The sequence below is a fragment of the Anabrus simplex genome, chromosome 1, assembly GCF_040414725.1.
Source record: "Anabrus simplex isolate iqAnaSimp1 chromosome 1, ASM4041472v1, whole genome shotgun sequence".
NCBI lineage: Eukaryota > Metazoa > Arthropoda > Insecta > Orthoptera > Tettigoniidae > Anabrus > Anabrus simplex.
In genome coordinates, this window is record NC_090265.1 from 1,118,620,319 (window position 1) to 1,118,641,808 (window position 21,490).

General features: G+C 37.5%; 1 protein-coding gene across 10 annotated transcripts in view; it reads left to right on the plus strand.

Annotated features, from left to right (window-relative positions):
* The window catches only part of Obsc (Obscurin), a 980,481-nt gene that overhangs the window by 561,899 nt on the left and 397,092 nt on the right, over positions 1–21,490 (plus strand). For all 10 annotated transcript variants that reach the window (XM_068225413.1, XM_068225414.1, XM_067137343.2 and 7 more), the window contains 2 exons: positions 9,222–9,386; positions 19,414–19,551. In XM_068225413.1, coding sequence (XP_068081514.1) covers positions 9,222–9,386; positions 19,414–19,551 — 303 coding nt within the window. The remainder of the gene's footprint in view (positions 1–9,221; positions 9,387–19,413; positions 19,552–21,490) is intronic.

Below are 21,490 nucleotides of genomic sequence, written 5' to 3' on the forward strand. Positions count from 1 at the left end.
CATTCGATAGTTTTCATCATCATCATCATCATCTGTTTACCCTCCAGGTTCGGTTTTTCCCTCGGACTTAGCGAGGGATCCCACCTCTACCACCTCAAGGGCAGTGTCCTGGAGCTTCAGACTCTTGGTCGGGGGATACAACTGGGGAGTATGACCAGTACCTCGCCCAGGCGGCCTCACCTGCTATGCTGAACAGGGGCCTTGTGGAGGGATGGGAAGATTGGAAGGGATAGGCAAGGAAGAGGGAAGGAAGCGGCCGTGGCCTTAAGTTAGGTACCATCCCAGCATTCGCCTGGAGGAGAAGTGGGAAACCACGGAAAACCACTTCCAGGATGGCTGAGGTGGGAATCGAACCCACCTCTACTCAGTTGACCTCCCGAGGCTGAGTGGACCCCGTTCCAGCCCTCGTACCACTTTTCAAATTTCGTGGCAGAGCCGGGAATCGAACCCGGGCCTCCGGGGGTGGCAGCTAATCACGCTAACCACTACACCACAGAGGCGGACCGATAGTTTTCATTCGGTTTGAAATCGGTAGTAATAGCCTATACGTTTTGTACTGCGGTAGTACTAGTAACTAGTAATAAAGTCATTTGCTAGTAACTACCGAAATGTGGATTGTTGTATTATACTACCGATTTGTATAGCATGTTTGTTTTGTTAATATAAACGGAAATATAGAGACTACGGCTAGTAACCAACGTTACACAATGTTCGAGTGAAGTAATTGGAAACTGAAATACGTTGGTCTATAAAATAAGATAAAATGTCCCGATTAAAGTAACTGTGGTCATTATGTTTCATTTTAAATAAAATGCATTTTTGTGTCCCTAACCACAAGTTAATGGATGTAAGATCGTCTGTTCATAAAATAACAAATGTTAGGTAATTTCAGACGAAGGTTATGTCCTTATTGTAATGACACCACATATTAAAGTAATATAAACACAGCAAACTAAATAAAAAGACAATATATTTTCCTAGGACCAAATATAATGAATATAATAATTTTAAAATAATTCCATTCATGTAAGGTTACGTTCAATCATTAGAGGTTCATGGTTCGTATATGGAAAGTATTTATATAAACTATAACATGATTATCCTTTGACAAAGTGCACAATATTAAAATTGCATTTGGTGCTTCTCTTTCATCTTCACCAACAAAGTAAATCTGCAAAAATTCAAGATCTTGATGAGCATTTGGCAATAGACTGCCTATGGAATGATAAATTTGACCTTGTACTGTGAAAGTTGTCCGCCTCTGTGGTGTACTGGTTAGTGTGATTAGCTGCCACTCCCGGAGGCCCTGGTTCGATTCCCGGCTCTGCCACGAAATTTGAAAGTGGTACGAGGGCTGGAACGGGGTCCACTCAGCCTCGGGAGGTCAACTGAGTAGAGGTGGGTTCGATTTCCTCGAAGTGGTTTTCCGTGGTTTCCCACTTCTCCGGGATGGTACCCAAGTTAAGGCCACAGCCGCTTCCTTCCCACTTCCTTGTCTATCCCTTCCAATCTTCCCATCCCACCACAAGGCCCCTGTTCAGCATAGCAGGGAAGGTCGCCTGGGCGAGGTACTGGTCATCCTCCCCAGTTGTATCCCTCGACCCAGAGTCTGAAGCTCCAGGACACTGCCTTTGAAGCGGTAGAGGTGGGTTCGTTCGCTGAGTCCGAGGGAGGGTAAACAGATTACGATACGATACTTCGAAAGTTGGCATAAAGCCGTGTTGGATGACTTGTTTAGCACCAAAAGATTGCTAATGACGCATGCGCGCCGGTCATATAATGGGGGAAGAACTGTTTTACCAGTTGCACGGAAGAAATAATTCCTTCAAACGTCTGCATAACTCACTAACGAAATATAAAACGGTAATAATTCTCCTTGATAAAACAATATTCCTATGTTAAAAAAAGTCGCTAATAGGAAGAATCGAACCTGCATCCTCGCTATTTGCTGTTCATTGCTTTAACCGTTGCGCTATCAGTGTTCCTAAAAATGAGTGCTCATTAACTTCTCACAAACCTTCATATAAGTAGGTAATTGCATTTTATTTTCATTAGAGACTTGGTTGATTACCGTCTTGAAATACACAGAAGCGGAGTGCATTGGCGCGTACACTTATATGTTGAAAACTACCGCGACCATTTTTATAATAAATGACTGACCACTCCGTGACTCAAGAGGTGGCGATTTTAGCGCTGACTAGTGGAAACAATTGGAATTTGCGATCCGAATGAAAAACCGAATGCAAACGGAAACAATCGGTTGTAACGGTAGTTGACGACTATCGAATAATTCGGTAGTTTTCATTCGATAGTCCCATCACTAACAAGAACACAACTGCGACCTGAGCGTTTCTGCGGACTTAGTCATAACAGCATCATCGCGCCAAATACAGGTAACACGCATTCCTCGAGCGAAATGGAATGATACCAACTAAATTGTTAACAGACATGTAAACAATGAGCTGACGTAATTGTCTACTGTTATTCACACTCTCCAGATAAGGCGTCTTGAAGCTGCCAACCTAGATCATATTCCTGTTATTATTGCTGGTACCTTCCAGTGGCTGGGGATTTAACTGATCATCAGTAGTTACAGTTTCCGCCAACAATCACGCCTCGGCTCTCTGAACGGTATATGGACTTACCAACTCTCTCGGCTACGACGCTGGATCATGTATCCGAGTAGATATTGTTTTGAGATCAGGTTCTTTCTGATGTTAATACATTTATTCTTATTTTAGTTGGGACAACACATAATATTTCAATGGAAATTAATAATCATTTTTATAGATGGGTGATAATAATAACTTGAAAATATTCTCTGTTCAAATTACCATTCATCGTTTGGCGGTAAAGAAAAGTTTGAACAACTTCAAATTATATAAATTCTTAGAATTGGTATTCGGTTATATAACCTACGAAATTGAATCCACTTTATTGTTAGCCTGATATTTAAGAGCCTAATGTGTGCAATTTGATGAGTTCTTCTTCTTCTTCTTCTTCTTCTTCTTATTATTATTATTATTATTATTATTATTATTATTATTATTACATCAATAGAGTCAACTATGGGCTATGGATGCACAACTTACATGACATTTTGCTTTCAGGCCCACACTTTTTTCTGTACATGCTCATTAAATGACTTTCATCCTCAGGCTTCACGTACCGGTGTATCGTTCTTCCGCCAACATGTTCTGCGGCTTGGCAGGTTGTTTCTCACGATTATCCCTCAATTATGTAACTGTCTTCCAAAAACTGCGTCTTCTGGAATTTCTGCTGGTTTTATACCACATTCACGTAGATCTTTCTGCATCTCCGCCAGTGAGCGGAATGGGTTTCCATTTCTCCTGAAGAAAGAGTAGGCCAGGCCTATTTTATGAGCCATTCTCTCTGGGTTAATCCTCTCTGAGGTCCGTGAAAGGTCAGCTTTCTCTTTCTGATCGTGATGGTGATCTTTTCAATCGTCGTACTGGTATATAATTCGTTGTTAGACCTCAGATGGAAAGTAAATCTTTCTGACATTATTCTGGGTCCTAAGATCTTTCTGATGACCTTTCTTTCCTTTTTTTCTTTCTTTCTCATTTGCAAGATCTATTTTGGCCAGTGTCTCCACAGCATAAAGGCATTCTTGTTGAAGTACTGTACTGTGATCTGTGAGATAGTGCCTCAGTCATTATTATCATTGTCAATCCAAAAATGTTCTAATTCATAATGAATAGAAGAAATTAATAATTCATATTTTATTTCTTCTGTATGAAAAATTAAGTTGTAGCAGAAGCAACAGCTATACTCTGTAATCGATACCAGAATCTTGATTACAAAACAAAAAATTATATGAACAAAATTAAATCAAAAACTGTTCAAATGAAGTTTGAAATATCAAACCGCACAACTGATAGCCTAGTCTATTATTAACTTTGTGCAGAGAGAACTCGTTCGAAACTGAGTTGACTGTTACTACAGCAACTTCTTATTGGCATTATACACTGTTATCAAATAAATGTGTGACAAAATTCAACATTCAGCAAAATTTGTGCATAACACTATCTCAGGTGCACTATAAATCAACCAAGCATAATTTTCTAACTAAAATATGATATTTTGGTATCAATTTTCATTGCTGTAATTCATTTTCAGTAAGTTGGTGCAGGTCTTTTGTGAGGAGCGTGTAGTGGTGTTGCAAGAGATGGTAAGGGCAAGCAAGCATTGTTCACAGCTGTGCTGTGTTACACATAAACTGCTGCTAGATGAAACCAATGCTCTACCAATTGTAATAAAAAATAGAAACTTATTTTGACTGATTCTACAAAAACCTCCCTGATCGTATCCATGCAGAGTGACATTAGGCTAGATATATATAATTTTTATAATTTTGTGATAAGTCTCCGAGGCCCCTTACATGCCCGGGCCCGCCTGCATTGCAGACTCTGCCGTTACGCCTCTGGGTCTTCCGTGATAGACAGATTTGAAAGTATTTCTTTTTAGGTACCTAATAATTCAGTTTCCTTTCATTTTCTTTAAATTGATGGCTGTAGACCTAAATTTAAATAATTATTATATTGTATATAATTTACTTGAAATTGATGGTACTTTTTAACCAATGCACCGAGCTCGATAGCTGCAGTCGCTTAAGTGCGGTCAGTATCCAGTATTCGGGAGATAGTAGGTTCGAACCCCACTGTCGGCAGCCCTGAAGAGGGTTTTCCGTGGTTTCCCATTTTCACACCAGGTAAATGCCGGGGCTGTACCTTAATTAAGGCCACGGCCGCTTCCTTCCCACTCCTAGCCCTTTCCTGTCCCATCATCGCCATAAGACCTATCTGTGTCGGCGCGACGTAAAACAACTAGCAAAAAAAAATTTAACCAATGCAGTCTTGATATATTTTTGCTTTTTGCACATAACAGTGCAAATACATTTATTGTAAGGTTTTTAATGGTAACCTTTTTAGTTTTGTCACAAATGATAGTGATTTCAAAACGATTTTTTCTTAATTATGAAAACTTGTTTTCATAAGAGATATGAAATAAGAACATGGAAGCATAATGATGATGAATGCCACTGAGTAGAGCAGAAGACCAAGTGATTTGGGCATGCGGTTAGGGTCGCACTGTTGTGAGCTTGCATTTGGGAGATGGTGAGTTTGAATTCTACTGTCGGCAGCCCTGAAGATGGTTTTCCTGCGGTTTCTCATTTTCACACCAGGCTAATGCTGGAGTTGTACCTTACTTAAGGCCACAGCTGCTACCTTTCCGATCCTTGCCTTTTCCTATCCTTACATCACCAATAGCCTTCAATGTATTTGTGCGACATTAAACCAGTAGCAAAAATAAATTATTAAAAATAATAGTAATAATAATAACAGAGCAGAGGGCAATAAGGGGATGGGCAAAAGTTTGAGAGCCACTACTTTAGGCAGAAAACTGAGGAGTATTTTAGAATTTAACATTGTTATTTAATATATGTTTCACTGCATTTCATTCCCTGCTTATTCCCGCCATGTCATTGTGTTGTGATTCCGCTCTACTGAGATCACGCGCGTGTTTGTTGTCGTGCCTGAAACTAAAACGTTTTTGAAAAAGAAGGGTCTGCCTATTAAAGCAGTTTTATTGCTGGACAACACAGGGTCATATCTAGATGAACAGGAACTACTATGTGATGGATTTCATGCTTTATTTTTCACCCCCTAACGTAACAGGTGTGATACAACCTATGGATCAGAGTTTTTTGGAATGTCTAAAAGAAAAGCATCGGCATGGCCTGCTCACAGATATCCGGATGTAAAGATGCTAGTGAAATTGAAGTTATGGAATGGATGAAGAGTGATGAACAGTATGAACTTACAGACACATCAATCATTGTAATGTGGAATGAACCAACAGAAGATAGCGAGGAAGAAGTTTTAGTAGAGACGGTGCCAAATATGTCTCATAGTGAAGATCTCACTGTGTTGGAGGTGGCACTTCACTATGTAGAACAATAACCAGAGACAACTCCCACTGAACCTTTCTTTTCAAGTGATGGTGTGACATTGCTGCACAGAAATGATGCAATATTCAGAAGTAGAAGTCAGTTAAGGACTTTTTCATGCCATAACACTGTAGGAAATGACAATACAGGACCTTAGCTTCAATCATTGCAGATATTTTTCATGTTTCACGATTTTTCCTGTGTTGTTCCGTCTTTTCCAAGTTATTCAGAATACGAAGTACATCCCCCCCCCCCCCTCCCCAGTTAACTTGGATTATCAAGACTATTGTATATGGTATACCGTACGTTACAGATGTGAGATCACAAGATTTTGGTGATGACATTATCATTCTCTTTTACCTTAGAGCTGTCTGTGAAGACTAGTCATGCGTCCACGTACAAGGCTTTAGAATAGATAGAGGCACCCACGTTCACCTTAGGTCCATAGACTGTGGTGTCTTTACTGGTGTGTATCCCTGTTATTTAAAAAAAGGCTAGGATTGGAGAAGAAGTGGCTGTTGAATGTTCATTAGGTACCACACAGATCAAACCAAAAGCAAGCTTGTAGTTTGATGTGACTCTTGATATTGTGATCACGGTTATGTGCCGGATGCAACCATGCCAAAATTGTGCCGCTAGCAATTGAATGTATTAAGGACCGTGCTGCATGCGACCTATCAATCAATCAATCAATCAATCAATCAATCAATCAATCAATCAATCAATCAATCAATCAATCAATCAATCATTCAATCAGTCAATCAATCACCTGCATTTAGGGCAGTCGCCTATGAATTGATTACAAAGTCTTTTTAAAATAATTTCAGAGAATTTGGAAGTTTATTGAGCATCTTCCTCGGAAAATATTCCAGTACCTAACTCCTCTTCCTGCAAATGAATATTTGCCCCAATATGTCCTCTTGAATTCTAACTTTATCTTCATACTGTGATCTTCCTACTTTAAAAAAACATTATTAAACTTACGGTATTCATCTATCAATGACATTAATTTCATAATGAAATGTTGTACAAGATTTGCACTTATAGTAGTTGAGCAGAACAAAGAACAATTCTATTCCCTACCTGGTAAGCAGTGCTATTATTTTTTAGCCTACTTTCTAAATGTTTCTGGTTTTGATTTAGCTTACATTATCTTGGATGATGTCTTAGCTTATTAAATGAAAAGTGGGTTGTCAACATGGGTCGTATCCGGCACACTAACAGATTATGCGGTTGCTAGTGGCACCAGTTGCATCTCACACGACACCATGATCGCCGCCAGGGGACATCCTGTTTATTGTGGAATTTGAACCAATGGGACATGACTTTTCTTTTTATAAATCTGGCATGCCTCGGCAAAGATTCAAACCATGGCTGGCACAGAGAGAAGCCAGTGACTCTTGTCAGTCAGCATCCATGCACCATCCCCCCACATATCAATGAGGAAACTCAGAAAACCACTTTGAGGATGGCCAACAGTAGGATTTTAACCCACTTCTCTTCTTGTGTTTGTTGTCCAAACCTTAGTGCACAGTGAGATAGTTGCCCAAGAACTCTTTCTGTACTTTTCTAGAGTGTGTCGTGAGAAATACAGGAAAGTATCAGACTTGGATAGCTGCTGCAAAGTCGGTCTTCAACTTTGGATATCCAAGCAGAGTAGGTTTTTCATTCATACCATTGAGTGTGGAGTGTAAGTGAATAAGTTGAAGACATATGATTTCTCATTTGGAAGAAGTTCAATGACTTGATCTGATTTTGAACTGAAAACACTTTTAAAAACTTGCAAAGAAAGTGACTATACTTTGGGAAAGTAAGCATTATACAGCAGAAATGGGTACAACAATCATCAACAAAGGGCAGGTCGCTGGAGTACAGTGTATACCTTGAAAATAAGATAGTGATTTAGTAGTGTTCCTCAAGGAAGATTTGGATTACAACTGTGTAGTACTATTGTTCTTAAAATTTCTGCCAAGGCTACATGCAACATACAGTATAATAAATATTGAGAAAAATTGTACTTTTGTACTGTATTAGAGTTTTACTGTCAATTTCCTTTCTATTTTATCAACAAGAAATAAAGACCTTGAAATGTATAATTGTAGAAACAGTTTGTCATCTTACAGTTAGAGATATGTGTTTATATCTACTAAATGAAGTTTTATAATATTAATTATTATGGTAGTTCTCATTTCAAGATGTGTACCATAGCTGAATTGGGAAGTAATGCAATAATATTAAAACAATGTGAATGTGTATGAAGAAGTTCTTCTGAATTTGGATCACTTAACATGAAATTTTCCCAAACAAATTAAATCGGTACTGTATCATTGCTTGAACGTATTGGTTGAAATCTTGTTTTGTTGTCTGAACTCATTTTTGCGAACTCCCATCTTCACTCTTGAGAACAGAGATAAAGTTTAAAATTGAAGAGGTTTTTCTTTTTTTGAATGTTTGAAATTGTTGATGTTTTCACACCATACATCTTAGCTAACTCTTACCTTTGTCTAATTGTTCAATGACTTTTATTTTGTATGCTAATGATAAAACAACATATTTACTTTAAGAAGCCATACTGCACAGTAAAACCAAGCACTGCACATTCACACTCACAAAACAGAATACAGAAGATGGAATGTAACAACAAATTTTTTGACATAACTGAACACTAAGGCCACACCAACAGTGGCAGACAATGCGAGACTGATGAATCAACATCTGTGTGTGCATTATCCCTACAGTTGTTTTGCAATTGGAGGGCCAAATACGATGCCCATATACTGAATATTCATTGTTCAAAGGAAGATTGTGTTTTTTAAAAAGCAAGTTTTTCAGATTTCTCTTTTTCCTCAAAGTGATCCGGATAATTGGCAATCCATTTGGATAATTGGAGTTCTACTGTAGTATTATTTTCCATTACATCAACTAGTGACAAGAAATAAAGACCTTGAAGTGCATAATTGAATATACAGTTTATCAACTTACAGATAGTGATATATGTTTATATCTACTAAATGAAGTTTTCCTAAAATTAATTATTATGGTTGTTCTCATTTTGAGATGTACCATAGCTGAATTGGGAAGCAATACAACAATATTAAAAAAATGTTAATGTGTATGAAGAAGTTTTTGTGGCTTTGGACCAGTTAACTAGAAATTTTCTCAAGCAAATTAAATTGCATGTAACTCATTTTGGTATATTAAGCAGATACTACCAAAGTACAATCTGTGTTTTCCTTCCTTACAATTTTAGGAGTTGGTGAGGTATTCTGCTCGACTAGGTGAAGACACTAGCGACCTCCAGAAGGCTCTCGAGTTGATGCTAGCAGTGCCCCACCGGGCAGACGACATAAAATTTATTAGTAACATCGAAGGATACCACGGCAACATCCACAAGCTTGGGCGTCTCCTTAAGCACGTAAGTAAAATTACATAGAAATAAACATGATCTTCTTTTGGGTTTCTACCTCGTGAAATGAGAGAAACTACAGGAAAACTTAACTTGATAAGAACAATTATGTTCAATTGTGGTTCACTTCTCAGGAAGGTGAGCTAAGTCTTTGCAAAACATTAAGTTTCCCTAAAGTTTGTCTTGTTACATAACAAAATCCTAAATGACTATTATAGCTATTATTCTAAGCCATGAAAGAATCAATGTACTGGTACTGTATAAAGATGTAAAAATAATTCACAAGTTATTATTTACAGTATAATTATTCTTGTAATCATACATTTTGTTGAAAAGAAATATCTTATTCTCCTTAATTTATAAGGGAAAATGTAGTTAAATGCCTTCAGTTTTCAAACTTTGCTTTTAAAATTGAATGACTTAAGTCAAACAATTGCATGCATATATTAAAATGTCATTTTGGACTTATTCAATGCATTTTGATATGGTAATTAGCAAGAGCATCCCAGTTTTACTTTTCATGCAAAGTAAAAATGCAAAGCCATCTCCATAGAGGCCATAAAGGCCCTTGGAGGAGTGGAAGGCAAAGACGTCTGCTGTCCATAACCTCAACTACCATAGGGGCCAATGACCTCGATGTTAGGCTACTTTAAACAACAAGCATCACCATCATCATCATCATCATCATCATAACCTCAGCGCTGAATGGGTAGAGTGGTTAGCTGTATGCTCAGCCACATTTGTCTCATGATTAACATGATACTCAGTTATGGTTATAGGCTGAGTGACCCTGTGGGTAATGTGGAAATCTAGTTTAAATTATTCAACTTACTCATGGGAACTGAACCCACATTCTTCTGAGTGAATCAAATATGATTTTACTATCTTGGTTATACAGTCCCTTTACTTTTCATGACTCAGAAATTCAAATGTAGAATGTTTACTAACCTGAAGAGTCAGAGGCAGGGTTTCAGGTATGAATCACTTAACTAGTATTGCTTCAGTAGTTAGTTGCAAGTCCATATATTAAAATTTTAAAAATATTGATGAGTCAGAGCTATTGCTTGTGATAAAAATAATTCAGATATTATTGCTCCTTCTGCTAACCTCTGTAGAAACAGTTGTTAAATGTTTCATAAAATTAAAAGTTTTAGTTTCACAATTGAATAGATGCCTAGAGTAATGTTGTAAGTCACTTTTTGGCAAATAGAGTTTTCGCTGGAAAACTATCGTATTACATCCTTTGTTTCATGTGCTACAATCTTCATGAAAATATATGCTCTAGTTTGAAGCCTGTAGTGTTTTGATTATATTTTATTATTCAGTAATATGCAACAATGTATGGTAAGTATGAAATAATTTTGTTTTGAGCTTTGTGAAAAGCATTCAGTGTTGTTCTAGGCAGCCCTTAAATTATATTTTCATACTCCTGAGGTGACTAATCTACAGTGCCAGTGACTTAGATGTTAGGCCCCTTAAAATATTATCATGAAGATAATCATCATTCTAATCTATAGAATCACATCAATTAGCCTAAGTGTGCTCTTGTAACATTTAAAAAAATGCTGGATTGCAAAGCTTCAATAAAATATGAAAAGGAAATGAGGATGTCCACAGATTCTGGGAGGAATTCAAAAGAGAACGTAGGGAGGAAGCAATACTGGTAGTTAATTCTAGTATCAAGATAGGGCCTTTCTGCTGAGCAGCTCCTTGGAGTAAAATTGGTACCTACATCATTGTCTGTCTGTTAGGTCATCAGCCCAGAGGCTGGTCGGATCCTCAAATAGCACCACCAAAGGTTATGCGGTTATAAGGAAACCGCAAAAACCAATGGCAGCACCAAAATGAGGCGTACTAGGCAAGACGAGGAGTGAGGTAGTTTGCCATTGCTTTCCTCACTGGGTCAGAAAGTGCTATTGCAGCATGACTGACCCTATGAGCAACACCTTTCATAACACTCAGATGCACTAGTTGTGCTCTGAATGTCATTACTCAGCACCACCCATACCCCAGCAGCTTCCATATTGTCACAGCCATGGATGAGACTGGGACTTCGGTGGAAGCTACACTTTACTCTGGCCTGTGCCAAGAGATGGATACAAAAGTACTGTATCCATCGAGATATGGCAGCAGGCAAAACCTACATCATTATTCTGTGGAATATACTGGGAGGTATGGCTTAACTAATGGCTTTCCACCCAGACAGCAGAAGATCTCAGATTGGAATTTTCCACTGAAAAATCACATGGGGAAGAGCATCCAGAAAATTCAAAATAAGCTGGGTGGCTTTAGTGACCCCAGAAATACTCTGGATAAGCTGAAGAACAAGTTTTTGGAATGTATAATATGAAAAATGACAACTCCCACCATGGACTAAGGACATCCATCATGCAAACCAAAAATGCATTACTCTATTTCTGACCAGCAAATTTCTAAAACCTCAGTCAAATTGTAGTAAGATCCTAGGGCAATGATGAGAAACTTCTCTACAATGTGCCATAGGAGCTGCAAAAAGCCAAAATTATTTTTATTCAAGGTCTGGCTCCACTGCTGAGATCTGCAATTGTAATTTATTGGAGCCAACAAAAGATAATAGAATGCACATTCTCAAGGGTTAACGTAGTGACTATTTTGCCTCTTACAATTGTATTTTAAGATTGGCAGGCTTGTTAGCACACAAACATGTCATTTGGCAAGCATTTGCTCTACCTTGACACAGTTTGAGGTGCAAAACAGGCACTTCCCCAGCAAAATATAGGTGCATTTTACTAGAGGTGGCACATGACCTTGCTACAGTAGCATTCAGCCTTTCTGCAAGTGGCATTTTTTTACTTGGAGTGATATTTAAGCTAGAGAAACAATTCAAAGGTTTAAAGGTTTATTTTTTATAGGTTGCCTTTTAGTTATGACTAGTGGAGAGAAAATATGTCTGAATGTGTGAAGTCAAAAATATTAAACATACCACTTGATGTGATGTGTAGCCAGCTGACTGTTTTGTGGATGATCCTAGGTTTGATTTCTGACTTTTCCAAGATCTAGAATAGGGTTAACAGGGTTAACATCACCTCAAGCAGACAATTGAGTGGCTGTACTATTTTGAAAAATAGTAACCTTGATCATGAGAATTGGCATTAATTTTTGATAGGGTTTGCCATGTTTATCTTTTTCTTTCCCTAGCAGTTTAATACTATATCTCACTAACATATTACAAGTTTTCAGTGAAGGGAAAGAGTTGGAAAGGTAGCAGCTATAGAAAAATGGGCTGGGGATAGGGTTCAATCCCAATGTCTTTCAGATGTTGAAACTTAAAATTATACGACCAGTACTGCATAGCCAACTTATAAAATCCTGCTTATGCTACTGTCTAATTCCTACAGGACAGAGACTGTTTTTTTTAAAGCCTATTTTATAAAGAAAGAGATTTTTAATGATATACCAAAGTTGCACTCAGAGATGCACAAAATCCACATCCTGTTTCCATTCATTCAACCGGGTCAGGAATGGAATGAATGAAGCCCCCATCTAGGAGTGAGGATAGGAACTGTGCTGGCTGCCAAAGCCTGTCACACTCGTCTGGGGAAATGATTAATAACTGACAGGTGAAATGATATTGAAGAGTGTTGCTGGAATGAAAGATGACAAGGTAAACTGGAGTACCTGGAGAAAAACCTGCCCCGTCTTCGCTTTGTACAGCACAAATCTCACATGGGGTGACCAAGATTTCAAACGCAGAACCCAGCAGTGAGAGGCCGGCGTGCTGCTGCCTGAGCCACAGAAGCTCCACAAATCAAATAAAGAAAAAGCTAGGCTACAAGTAACAAATCATACATACATCTTTATAGATTGTTATGGCTTTCAGCGTTCAGTCTGTGAACATTCTCTCCACACTCATCTATTTGTAGCTAGCTCTGTGGCCTAATTTAGTTGTCTTTAAATCATTAAAAACTGAGTCTAGCTATTGTCGCCTTGGTCTCTCCCTACTTCTCTTACCTCTGTAGCCGAGTCCATTATACTTTTATATAATCCATCCTCCTCCATTCATCTCACATGACCCCAACATTAAAGCCGGTTCATATGTACAGCTTCATCTATCAAGTTAATTCCTAGATTAGCCTTTATCTCCTCATTCTGAGTACCCTCCTGTCATTGTTCCTACCTCTTTGTACCAATAATAATTTTTGCTACTTTTATATCTGTTACTTCTAACTTATGAATAAGACATCCTGAGCCTACCCACCTTTCACTCCCATACGGCAAAGTCAGTCTGGAAACAGATGTGTATAAAGGTAGTTTCATCTGGGAGCTGACTTTTGTTGTACAGAATACCGTTATTCATGACTGTGACCTCATTGTGTTAGCTTTACTACACCATGATTCAATTTCACTTATTATAGTACCATCCTGGAAGAATTCACGTCCTAGACTACTTGATATACCCATTTCAGTTTTGTATTCCTGACCTGACATTCAATCATGTTTCCTCCCTACTGCCATCACTTTAGTCTTAGGAATGTTCATTTTCATATCATACTCTTTGTACTAATAATAATTTTCACTACTTTTATATCTGTCACTTCTAACTATTTTCAAGTTCCAAGATATATTACAAGCTTTCAACACAGTCTGCCATTAAGAACAAGTCGTAAGCATAGACCAAACTGCTTATACATTTCCATCTAACTGAATGCCTCCCTGCCATACTTTTCAGTAAATGATCTGTGTGAACTATGAACATGAGAGTTGAAAGATTAAAAGTTTGACTAACGTATGTAACTACTTTATACTTCGAACCAAGAACTTTATACCATCAATTCTCACTGCAGCCCGGTTGTCAACATAAATGCCTTTGATTGTCTGTGATAGTCTACCCCTAATCCCACATCCACTAGAACAGCTAACATCTTTTCCCCCCTGTATGCTGTTGTATGCCTTCTCTAGATCTAAGAAACATAAGCTTAATTGTCTAGTCCCCTCATAGCAGTTTTCAGTTACTTGGCATATACAATAGAAGTCCGTTATAGCGAGAATTCTTAACAGCGAAAAATTCACTCGCTATAATGGATTGTCGTTATATCGGATTTTTGTAAAAGTCGGCAAAACCCCCATACACGTTAAAATCAGTATGAAACGACAGTCAGCTTGCACAAAACTTGCATCTTCGCGGATAATATCTACTTTACGGCTTACTTGTTTGTTATTTTTCAAAATCTGATATTACGTGAAAGTGAATGTTTAATTTCATTCTGAAAAATTATAGTACCGTATTTCTCCGAATCCAAGATGCCCCCACCTTTTCCCTTTTCCTTCAAAATATTTAAATCAGTCTTAAAAAGTGCTTTGTAAAATCATATGAATGCCTTTCTTATGCAGTACACATTTGAGACTATTTTTAGACGCTGAACATTGGCTTTAGTTATGGCGTATTATTTTCGGCTGCACAATTATTCTCTATTTCAGCGGGTTTAATAACCATTAACTTATAATTGGCATCATAATATCGAAGAGAACCCATTGAAAATTTGCTGGAAATACCTATTTCACGCGTCCACAATACGACGATCCATCAGGAAAATATTCTTGCTTACTATAAAACTGTTGCTTTCACTCAGCATCAAATATAACTGGCTGCCGCTACACGCACGTTTCACTTGCCGGCTTCGGCCAACTTCAGCGGCTAGTGATGTATAGGCCTAATTGCGGACGTTGAAGGTCAACGAATGAGTTTATTGCGCTGCGGTATGGCAATTCTGCCCTTGCATTTTTGGTGCACATAGCTCAAAATTTCATCTGCGACATCTTTGAAGTGTCCATGTTACGGACTACTGAATGCTTTTTTTGTGCAGTACGCATTTTTAAGCTATCCTTGTATTCACGCTAACGCCGAATATTGGATTTATTTTAAGCCTATGCCATATTTTCTTTCGGCTGCACGATTATTTTACATTTCCGAGTGTTTAATAACCATTCACTTAAAATTGTCATAATATCGACAAGCACCCGTTGAAAATTTGCCGGCAATACCTGTTCCATGTATCTTTACAGTACCGTACCTACGACGATCCATCATGAAAATATTCCTGCTATCTATAAAACTTAATTTTACTAAGCGTTAGGTACAGAGGACACGCTATAACTCTGCTACTGAGTAGCCATGGCCTTTCTAAGAATTCAAAGGCTTGCTTTTTTTATGCCATTCTGCAGATTTGAGAAACTGTTGTGTAGAGAGGCTAATATTATGCCATTCTCTCTTCACTATTTCCCGAAATCCAGCAACATTACACATAGGCACTGAACAACCAGTCGCTGCGGGCTAGCGATGTATAATAAAGAGACAGTTTAAAAATGAACAAAGTAGTATCCTCATATCAAAAGAGTAACCGTGTCATACTAAAAAAGTGATCATCAATGATCAACACAATATAAACAATAGACTTGAGATTGTAACAAGATATGTACAAATTAAAAACAAGTATTTATCATGAAATGCATTAACAATAACCTATCTGTAAATTAAAACAATCGTGGGGTTGTTAAAGTATGACAATAGACGTTGTGGACATTAAAATATACATCATTGTGTGAAGCGTGGATTAAATTAAAAATTGTGAGGTTGGAATTCCTTCAAATTAATTAAAAACAAAAGTTAAAATAGAGTTCGTTGAATCATCATGTGTCCAAGTTGAACCAGTGCATTAATGGCTGATGATGTTCGCTATGCCGAACGAAACATGTCCCATTATTTAAGATACTTCATGATTATACTATAATCCAATGGGTATATTGTAATGTATTGAATAGGTGGTTGTAAATAAAATTTTATAATTTTAAGTATGTTCTGTTTTGCATTGTAGTTCTTCAGCAGTTAGGAAATAGGTATGTAAACAATATGGCAATATTTTCAATTACAACTGTATGAATTCCTTAAATGGAAACTTTTATCATCAGGCCCAGTTATTATTTACTTACTGATAGTGTCATCCACAGTCGCTTCCTTCTGTGCTGTGATGATAGTTTCTTTTTGCCTTACATGTGTCGTCTTCTATTTTTGCACAATGTAATTAACAATGTGTGTTTTATTTAAGTCCATTTCCTTGGCTCTCTTACTAATTTTTTGGTAGCCTGCACAAACAAGGACTAGAGACTTGTCACTTCATAGTCCAGACCTTCACTGTCACTGTTACAGCCATTAGCAGCCTATATTTATGTGGGTCGAGCCATAAGTGATGGCAACTTTTTTTTCCTTGCAAACAGGAGGCAGCATAGAAATCTAAGATATGTATTTGGAAATATAGGGCATGTACTTATGTACAATGCCTGAAGACAAATTCTGACTTCAGGAGATTCTCGTAGGAAAGTGACAGAACACAGGCCATTGGTAAACATTGTTTTATTACGGTATAGACAGCAAATATACAAGACTATGTACAAAGGACAGGTCTCCACTGGTTACAGACCTTTGAAATAATCACCCAAGGTTTCCACTGTGCGTTGCCAGCGGTACATCTTTGTCCATGGACACTGGATGACCTGGGCGAGGCAAATCGGCAGTTGATACTCTACCCCGTTTGAATGTCTCCATCCACCTCACCAGTATTCTATAGGGCATGGCATGCACACCTAATGCTTCCCGCAGCTCTGCATGGCATTGGCGTGCATTTCTGCCGTGGAGAACTGCTATTTTAATATACGATCGTTGCTCCTGCTTGTTGACTTCCATTTTGTGACGCTGTCACTCACACACTGAACTTGGGGGCATGCTTAGACCCACACTGTTGTTTACATACACTATCTAGTGGCATCATACGCAAGTACATACCATACGTTTCCAAATGCATATCTTAGATTTTCCGTGTTGTCTCCTGTTCGTGAGAAAAAAAATAGTTGCAATGACTTATGACTTGACCTACGTAAATTGTCAACTAGTAGTGACCCCTACTATCAATGGTCAAAGTACCAATTTGCAAACACACAGGATCTCATCTTACTTACTTACTTACTTACTTACTTACTTCCTTCAACCACTGAATCTATCTACATCATTTGTTCATGTATGTGCCTAACAGAAACTATATTGTGTGCAATAGTATTCTTACCCCCACTCTCTGTCCTTCCCTTTTCAACACCTGTTAAGAGCACTTTATAATCTCCTGTCTCTTCCTCATTATCACCCCCTTATTTGAATATCATTAACTCCTAACACACCAAGACACTTCCTCTTTGCTGATTCAGTCAGTTCTACTTTCTCTCTTCCATGAGCCCCATTAATATTGATAGCTACCCATCGAATTCCTTTCATTTGCCAAGCTGTTTCCAAGGAGACCCTGGCCTGTCAAATGGTAGAGGGACCCAGTTATTCTCATATGTCTGAGGCTTGCTTTAAAGATTCTGAGTGTGCTCAATAAACTTTTGATAAAGCAGGATGTTGCCTTACGTACCCATAGTCCCATTGAGAATCTCTCATCTGATGGGTTAGAGATCACCTGTGGATTGTATAGTTCTAGCCGCCTGAGCACAAGGAGGGCCATAACTCAGAATATGTTGGAGATTCCTCGTTCTTACTCCTTAGCAACTAGTATCTTAAAACTCACAGAACTACTTACGGTACTAGGCCACTCAGCTGCTGCCCATAATTTGTGACCTAGGACGTGACTCAGTAACTCACATCATGAACCACAGCTACAAGTAATCTGGTACATGGAAATACAGATGGATAATATGAGGGGAATGAATTACATTTGAAGTTAGTAATATACTGTTAAGTAACATGACCTGATGATGTCTTTATGTCCCAAAAATTGTGGAAGTATAACCTAAAGTTTAAAACTACCCAAATTATGCTCTTATATTATTTTGAATTAAAATAAGATTAAGGGCAGTATAAAAATGTTTGTGATTCTTTAAGCATCTGATGTGAGATGCGAGTATGACACCAGTACTATGTCATAAATATTATTATTAAAAATTGAATTAAGTTTACATAACAACAACAAAAACAAAATATACAAGAAACAAAGAAACAAGAAATTATTTCAAAACAAGAAATTCAATGATAATTAAATAAGAATACAGAAATACATAAAAATAAAATACACATGACAATTTAAAATGACTTATGAGTAGTGTAACATAATAATTAAAAGTAATCACATAGAAATTCATATAAAATTTGTGGAAAATAACTTAAAATATTCCCTTACATGTTTATTTTTTTTAATTACACTTTTGTTTGGTGTCATGCCGACACAGATAGGTTTTATGGCAATGATGGGATAGGAAAGGACTACGACTGGGAAGGAAGTGACTGCGGCCTTGATTAAAGTACAGTCCCAGCATTTGTCTGGTGTGAAAATGGGAAACCACAGAAAACCATCTTCAGGACTGCCAACAGTGGAGTTCAAACCTACTATTTCCTGAATGCAAGCTGACAGCTGCATGACCCGAACCATGCAGCCACTCGCTCAGTTCCCTTACATGTAGCGTTCAATTTAGTTGTTCAGAACTTTGCTTAAAATGATACTTTTGCCACATAGTCACTGGCAGGAATTATTTTACATGCTAACTTGAACAACACTGAGAGCAGTAGATTATCCTGCCTTTGAAATATATTTCCTTATCAGCCAAAAACACATCTGCAAACTGGATAACTTGAGGTCATAAAGGCAGCTGTAAAGTGGGATAATCTGTAACAATAACATCTTAGTGAATAGGTTCACCGAGATGGCCTTAAATGCAATGCAAGAATCATTGGCTTTTTGATTTAGAAACACCAGAACTTGGCCTTAACATTTTCATATCAGTTCTGACAAAGTTATAAGAGTATATATATATTTGTTCAGATTTGGTCAATTTCATATTATACAATGTATTTATACACTAAATGAATACAATAAATTACTATGCATATGTTCTTATGCAAGGGTATTGAACAACTCATTTCCTGCTAACTTCTAATAATGCCTGTTTCTGAATAAAATATGTATTTTATTAATTTTCATTCATTTATTCAGCTGATAATGTTATGTCACTCATATTGCAGGAGTGGTTCACTGTCACCGATAAAGACAACAAGCATAAAGAACGATATCTCTTCTTATTCAAAGCTCGTGTTCTTCTGTGTAAAATAAAAAGGATCTCTGAAGATCGGTCCATTTTCAATCTTAAGGATATTATAAGGGTAAGTAATATACATTTCTCCTCAATATGAAATATTTATTTTTATAATTTGCATAATGTTGCATGACAATGGGTTGCGCCACCTCTGCCACTCTCATAATTATATCATCCGTTATTACAATGAAAAGTAATGGTGAGAGAGCACTTTCTTGTTCCAAACCATTCATCTGTTCTAGCCAATCTATTCTCTCTCCTACTTTACACAACTCTCAAACTCCATTGATACACCTCCTTTACTCTCCATTTATTCTAGTCTGTTTCCCAACACTTTGTTTTCCAGATCCTTCCATATCGTGCTTCTGCATACACTATCGTATCCACTTTCAACATCTAAGAAGGCTATCAGAAGATCTTTGCCATATTCATAATACCGTTCTTGTAGCTGTCTTATGCAGAGGTGAGATCTAATGTTGACCTTCCTAGTCTAAAACTATCCTGCTCTTCTCTCAGCCCTCCTCCTTCTTTTGTCTGAATGCAACTGTCCAGCACCTTTATAAAAATATTTCCACAGTACACATTAGAGTGACTCTTTAATAGTTTGTACACTTCCTTCTACTATCTCTCTTGAATATAGGCTCATTTATTCCCTTTTTCCATTCTTTCCCCACCTCTCTAGCTGTTCTTGCCATTTCCACACTCACCTCATCCATATCTGGTGCCTTCCCTCCTTTCATCTTTCTTAATGTTACTTCCACTTCCTCGCATGTTAAGTTCATCATCAAAACAGTCTTAGGATTCCATTGCTTCCTCAATGCACCTAAATGAAATGAGAGGTGAAACTGGTGAACACATAGCAAATGTTTTTGAATTACATTTCTCATCTGTATTTTCTTTCAGTTTAAGAAATAACACTTTGTTTGATCATTCTCATTCAGTTGATCTGAGGAACATAAGCATCAATAGATATGACATATATTCTAAATCAAGCTCTCTCAAAGTAATAGTTTATATTGTCCTGATCTGATATCTACATGTCTTCTCAAGGAGTGCTGTTACATTCTAACTGAAGCACTCATACATTTATTCAGATTGTCCCTTGACCAAAGCATTCTCCCTGAAAAGTAGAAATGTTGTTTTGTTATTGCAGTGTTTAAAAATGGAGATAAAATAGATATAAGACAATAAAGGCCTGTTACAAATATGTATGAAATACCTAAACTGTGTGAAGATATAATAACTGATAAAATAACACCTCTTTCCAAACAAATCATGGTAGAAGATCAACATGGATTTGTTTCTGGATGCTAAACCTGTACTAATCTCATGCTATATTATAAATTCGCTGTTGATTCTGTGGAAAATCATGGATAGGTTGATTGCATATATACAGACATTTTCAAAGCTTTTGATACAGTTCAATATAGCCTTTTACTAAAGAAACTTTCTACATACGGTATTCATGAACCTCATCTGTCATGGGTTTGATCATATTTCTAAGGTCGTACAATCACCTTTCTAGCCCTTATAATGCCACTAGCAGTGTTCCACAAGGTGCCCATCTTTCTCCATTGATGTTTTTGCTATATATTAATTGTATTAATGTTTGGGGACGATGTAAAATTCTTTACAGGAATCAATTCACATAGTAGACATGACACTGTATAGGCTTTTGGGCTTATGCCATGTCAAGAAAACAAGGTGAAATTCTTTAAGTTTTGCAGAAAACTGTGCTCTGCGTCATCAGAAGAAAATCTCGACTGTCCACGAGAAAGGCTTCTTAAACAACGACTTTTTGAAATTTAGATGTTATAATAGAAGTGGAAATGGTACATTCATTCATCACCAGATGGCTCCCCGGATGTGGCACAGTGCTAGTGTTCAAAGCGGAAGCTGATCGAACCATCAGATTCAGTCTAAGAGGGTCACATAACACGTATACGTAACATATGACATTGGCAGGTGTATTACATTGACACAAGACTGGAATGAAACATCTGGCG